This window comes from Oncorhynchus clarkii, chromosome 1 (genome assembly GCF_045791955.1).
Source record: "Oncorhynchus clarkii lewisi isolate Uvic-CL-2024 chromosome 1, UVic_Ocla_1.0, whole genome shotgun sequence".
In the NCBI taxonomy this organism is placed as follows: Eukaryota; Metazoa; Chordata; class Actinopteri; order Salmoniformes; family Salmonidae; genus Oncorhynchus; species Oncorhynchus clarkii.
In genome coordinates, this window is record NC_092147.1 from 58186250 (window position 1) to 58192505 (window position 6256).

At 43.2% G+C, this 6256-nt stretch overlaps 1 protein-coding gene across 1 annotated transcript; it reads left to right on the plus strand.

Annotated features, from left to right (window-relative positions):
• Positions 1-368: 368 nt before the first annotated feature.
• On the plus strand, positions 369-5142 carry LOC139416657 (dorsal root ganglia homeobox). Its single transcript, XM_071165595.1, has 6 exons — positions 369-426; positions 1310-1413; positions 1874-1975; positions 3810-3985; positions 4499-4611; positions 4739-5142. Exons 1-6 carry the CDS (start codon positions 369-371, stop codon positions 5140-5142), a joined length of 957 nt encoding a protein of 318 aa, XP_071021696.1.
• Positions 5143-6256: the final 1114 nt, after the last annotated feature.

The window sequence follows — 6256 nt, forward strand, 5'->3', positions numbered from 1 at the left end:
CTTTGGTGTGAGCACATTGCATGCTATTTCATGTTTTATTCCAGTGTTTTATAGCCTAATAATTTGGTTTGTTACGCAAACTACTTATTGTTCGTTAATTTCGGGGGAAGAGTAGGGAGTTTTGCGGAATTTTTTTCTTCTTCTATTTTGTCATTAATATGAACATTGTAATAATTACACTGTTTAGGCTTACAATGGTTGTATTTTGGCCCGTTCCACTGTCAAATATTGATGCAGACCGCTTGGACACATCTTGACTCGTTATTCTCTGATTTGCGACTGAAATTATTTGATTTCTTTTCAGATTTCTCAGTGACATCGGGCTTTCGTACACAGCTCCATAGATAAACAAAGCCCATAAAACCATCATGTTTTACTTTCATTGTCCCCCTCAGCTGGATGGAGAATGCTGTCGGACTAATACGTGTAAGTAGACCATAGCCTAATACTGCAACTTTTGGGACCGCTTCTCCATAGATGGGCTAGAATGTGTTGACAGTTTTGATTTGGAAATAATAAATGTAGGCTACATCCTATAACTTCTATTTCCTTGCAATTGAGTTCAAATATTTGCAGCTTGACGCTACCTCGGAATTCCCTGTAAGAAGAGTGGTTTAAGGGTTATGACTCATGAAATGAAAACTGTAAACATCTGAATAACATATTTGTATCCACTTTTTTAATTGTGGTAAATAAAGTATGTGTGTATTTATGTGTTAGCATCATTTCGTGTAAAATACTACATAACTGTTAACTTGATATATCAAGTTAACAGTTGTGTAGTATTTATATATATATAAATATATTACTGCATGTTCCATAAATGTTTTAAGCGGTTGTCGCGAGTTTTTGCTTGCCTTTTAAGATTATACTTGTTTTTGAAAAAGCATGTTTTAAAAGCGTATTTTTGTTTGTTTTATGAGCCCACCCTAGTTTAAAGTGTGTGTGTGTGTGTATGTGTGTGTGTGTGTGTGTGTGTGTGTGTGTGTGTTAGCCCCGGGGCTGAGGCGGGTGTTTTGTCCCGTCTGCGGCCACAGATGTTGGGTGTCATGCCTCTCAGACCGGGACATCAATGTTTCATGGCTCTAATAAGAGGAATATACAAGCAGATTATAGTCCGTTTCAATGGGCCATCCTATTTACTGACATCCGAAAAAATGAACTCCTGCTTGATCCCTTCGTTTCGATGTGTTCGTTGCAAAGTGTTTCTATGTCAGGTTTAGACTGAAAACAAACACAAATGTATTCAATTTATTTCTCTAAACAAGTGTTTTTATTGAAACATTTCTTCGATGATTTATGTTTTCAGTGAACACCAACGGGTTTGCCAACCATGCCTCAGCAGGTGATTTTGATGACGGCTTTCTGCGGAGAAAACAACGTAGAAATAGGACAACATTTACTCTACAACAGGTAGCAATCAATTATAAAACTCTGGACTGCTTAAAAATATCACTCTGTACATTGGTTATAACGAATTTAATCTTATGTGAGCAAAACCATGCATTAGGCTAGCTAGTTTATACAAATGTAGGCCACATATTTCCATAATATTGTTGATCATTATTAACGATTATTATAATGATGCTTCTCATTATTTCCGCCGTAATAATAAAATGTAGCCTATCACTTCCGTATTACTTGCACTTATTCTAGTTAATAGCATTTTGTTGCCTAGTTACGCTATTCACAGGCCAATATATAGGCCTATCGCTTCTGAAAGTAGGCTAGGGCACTTACCAAAACAGGAATCTTTTGTATATTTCGTTCGAAAACCAACACACCCACATAAATATACCATTGTGTGTAGTGTCGTGAATAATAAACTCACATCACTTTAAAACTCTTAATCTCACATTTCTGTCGTTCTCAGTTGGAAGCTTTGGAAGCTGTCTTCGCGCAGACTCACTACCCGGATGTTTTCACGCGCGAGGAACTGGCCATGAAGATCAACCTGACGGAGGCGCGTGTCCAGGTGAACACGCACGCTCACGCACACACCGGAATGAGGCAGTGGGCTCTGAGAGCACGTTTGACCAGAGAGAGGAGGGTAAATTAAGGCACTCTGTCATTCTCCCGATGCTCTTTAATAACATCAACATAATGGTGAATATTAGATCAGGTTGATTAATCGGTCATTCATAATTAACCAGTGATAATGTTCTTCACTAATTTGTCCGCGTCTCAAAACAAAGGTACATAAAAAAAAACACATCATACATGTGCGTCCATTTCCGCAGCTCAGAAGAAGAAAACAAAAGAAAAAGGGATGCTTTTAAAGAGGGCAGTAGATACAAATGTTAAAACAGCATTAAATACGCGCTCACACACACCCACCCCTTTACATTGTTATTATTATTTTGGGGGCAATTTATAACTGCCCTGCCCTCCACATATGTGTGGTTATAAACTTGGCAAGTTGTAATTCAATTCAGTTTGTCCTGTATGTAATTTCCTGCATTCCAGATTTGCTTTTGGGTTTTGTTGTGAGCGCAGATCTAATTGTAGGAAATATAATAGTTAGGCTTTGCTTCCCCTGGGTCATCTTACTATTGCTTAAAGCCGACAGCGCGCGGGATAATGGAATCCCGAGCTGTAAATTAGGGATTGTAAACAAATTATTCCGGTCTAATCCGATTACAGCATTCCTATTATTAAATCTGAACATGAATCGGCTGCAGCATGCAGGGATATTAAACTTACATTATTATTAGAAAATAAATGTCCTTTCTGTTGTAGTGTTGTTGGCCCGTCTTTATTGTATCGTGTCAATGGGTTTCCCCCTCCTTAAAGCAGGTGCCAAATGGAGATTAATGTAGCAATTACCAGCCATTCAGAGAGACGGGATCACGACTCTTTAGCTGTAAGGTGCAGGGGTGAGATAGCCTGCCTCACAATCACAACAAGCCGCGGTATTGTTGTCCTGACACTAAACTAAACTGTTGTCCTTTTTTCGTACATTGACTGAATGGGATTCGTTTTTTTGGTTGTTGACGTCCTTGTACCTAGGCTTTTGCACAATGGTGACTGTTCTGTCCCGCACAGTTGCTCCACCCCATTCCATTCACACACATCATGATTAATGCGTGTGGGAGTGCAGTCTTAATCGAATCTGATGTTGTCAAACAATCACTAAATAGGGGAATAAACGACTTCATCACAGCTCTCTCTCTAAAGCGCCCTGACTGTCAGTGGGAAGTCATTAAAATATGAGAATGAAAAATTGCTCAATTAAATGTTGTTATAGGCAATGACCTTCTTTCAATTAGGATATAGAAGTTGGCAGTATGTGGCGGGCTGGAGACTATGGGTGGGTGAAGTTTGGGAGAAGTCGCAGTGCAAAGTCACTCAGGCAGAGAGCTTCGGTCTGACACACACACACACACACACACACACACACACACACACACACACACACACACACACACACACACACACACACACACACACACACACACACACACACACACACACACACACACACACACACACACACACACAGCGACATCTTTATCTTTATATTATCATGATCCAAAAATGACATATCCTTTTGATGGATTTGATGACAAGACACAATAGACCCTGTCCATATTTCGGTAATGAGACATGGTTCATAAAATCTGTCTGTTTTCTGACCAACTGAATCTTACCTTCTGCTCCTGTGTGCATAACTACAAAGATGCTGGTCTGGGTTTGTAACATGTCAATATACATCACAAAAGCAGGTATTCATTGGACTACTTTAGATTGTACACGGGAGAGAGATTGCATGGCGCAACAGTGAGTTTTTGACTTCCTCTCCTGTTTAGGTGTGGTTCCAGAATCGCAGGGCCAAGTGGAGAAAGACAGAAAGAGGGAGTACAGACCCTGACGGAGGGAAGGAGCAGATGAACGAGGGAGGCACTCCTCCGTCCAGGAGTCTGAACTCCCAGTCTCCTGTGGATCAGAGCAGGAAACAGAAGGAACCTTTGGAGATGCAGCAAAGGTAAGATAACAGGGACAAGGACATAGGTGCATGAAGACAGGGTTGGCTGTATAGTCTAGCATAGAGTTTGTGGGGAGGCTTCCCCTACAGAGTTAGGCCTCTTCTTTTCCCATTGGACAGTGATGTTGAAGCAGTCCATTGTCATGTGATGCTGAATGTCTCCAATTTGGGATCCTGATTTAGCAACAGTCCACTGTGCTTAAATCCCTCTCTCCCAGTGGCCAGTAACAATACAGCCGCTGTCCACTGTTATGTGGTGCTGAAAAGCAGGGTGCTGAGTGTACAGCTGTCTGTGCTGAAGTCTCAGACCAGCCCCTATTTGCTTGTTGTTTACTTCGGACCTTCCAAATGTGATTAAGTCACCACAAATGCTAACCCACTCCTTTTCCCCTCCTCTCACTCCTCTTCCCCTCCCTACTCCTCTTCACTTTCCTTCAGTTGCAGGATAACCATAATCTCTTATCTCCTCTCTGAGTCATTTTAAACTAACCTCCCTCCTCTCTCTCCCTCTAGTATAAACCGAGCGGTGGGTCCTGGTGGTCCGTTCTTCCCCTCCTGTCTACCAGGAACCCTCCTGAACTCAGCCACCTATGCCCAGGCTCTGTCACATGTTGCCACAATGAAGGGTAAGTTAGCACAGCTAACAGTTAACATGACTAACACACTTGATGGTTAGAGGAGGAGGGTAGTGATGATGGACATACTCTACTGTAAAACAATATCCTGACCCTGTGTGTGTGTGTGTCTTACCAGGAGGTGGTCTGTGCTCATGCTGTGTTCCTGACCCCATGGGCCTGTCCTTCTTGCCCCCCTATGGTTGTCAGGGCAACCGTACGGCCAGTGTGGCGGCCCTGAGGATGAAGGCCCGGGAGCACTCCGAGGCCGTGCTACAGTCAGCCAACCTGCTGGGGGCCGGCCACGGGCATGGGACTGGAGTAGGAGGCATGTCGGTGCTTGGGGTGTCTGGTGCTGGGTTGACGAGGCCTGGGATGGGCCCTGCCCTGGGAGTAGTATCTGGATCAGTGTTGGGAGTCTCTGGAGCCGTGGGGAGAGGCTCCAGAGACGAGGCTCCCAGCCCAGGCTCCAAGACCCCGACTCAGGGTACCGGGTCTGACAAACACCCCCTGTGCCCCAAGGAACCACTGGAGAAAAAGTGAGTGTGTCTGTGTCGCCGCCCAGAGGAGACAGACGTGCAGACAGTGTGGATGTACAGACGGAAGGACTGGGACTTAAAACTCATGTGGTGTGAATGTGCCTCCTGTTACAACTACTCTCCCTCTACCTACTCCTCCTAAAGCACAACTATGGACCTAGTCCTATTACTACTGGAGCAGGGAGAGGAGTGGCTACCCAGATATCATACTCTATGGATTCAACTATCAAGATATTGTATGACTGTGATTTATTTATTGTGGGTGAATATTGCTGAATATCGTGGGGCCGTTGCGGTCCCCTTATAAGCACACGTACTGTACGTAGCTCATGGACTCTACATGGACTGAATAAACTGTGTGTGATGGAGACTACCACCCTGGCTAATAATGTGAATCTGAGGCATTTCCCCTTCTCTCTCATCTTGGCCACACGTTCTCCCCTGTGTATTAGGGTATTGTGTTACAGAAAGTCACCAGACAATGTAACATGTTATGTTCCTCTTTTTTTAAAACACATGTAAAAACACAATGTGAAATATTGACACTTCTATAGTTTTCACTGGAGTCATGGTCATCCGTGTTCAGGTTTTTAAGCCAGCGGCCAGAGAGGAGAGAACGCTAACTACTGATTAATTTATGTCTCGTTTAACTGACAGTGGCAGTGTACATGAATCAACGTATTTGCTTTCACATCGATGTTAAAGTGCCACAGTTGAAGCTAATGTTGCTCTGTGGTCCCTTGGCTACGCTAACAGGGTAGGCTAACAGATATGATGACACAACAGTGGTGTTGATATCAGGGCTTTTGCTAATAGCAGTCTGTTAGCACGTCTGTGGCATTACTAGCGTTAGCCGACCCTGGATCACTTTAGTCCTGTTGTGACATGTTCTCTAAAACAATTAAAGATGTAGTCTCTCCTGTTGCCTACCGCCACGGCCATCTGCTCCTATCCATTATTCATCAGTTTCCCTTAAAGCTGGAGAAACTAGAGAACACCACTCATAACCTCCTCTCTCTCTCTCTCTCTCGCTCGAGACGCATCGCCAGGTTACAATAGCCCATTAAACATGATACATGCTATTTATTAACACTAAAATGTATATTTACAAAACGATG

Bases quoted from the DNA above. Each gene is read 5' to 3' on its own strand.
- LOC139416657 (XM_071165595.1), top strand. From the start codon at position 369: ATGTTTTACTTTCATTGTCCCCCTCAGCTGGATGGAGAATGCTGTCGG. The intron at 1,976-3,809 runs GTGAACACGCAC...TCTCCTGTTTAG, and splicing joins TGACGGAGGCGCGTGTCCAG to GTGTGGTTCCAGAATCGCAG. The intron at 3,986-4,498 runs GTAAGATAACAG...CTCTCCCTCTAG, and splicing joins CCTTTGGAGATGCAGCAAAG to TATAAACCGAGCGGTGGGTC.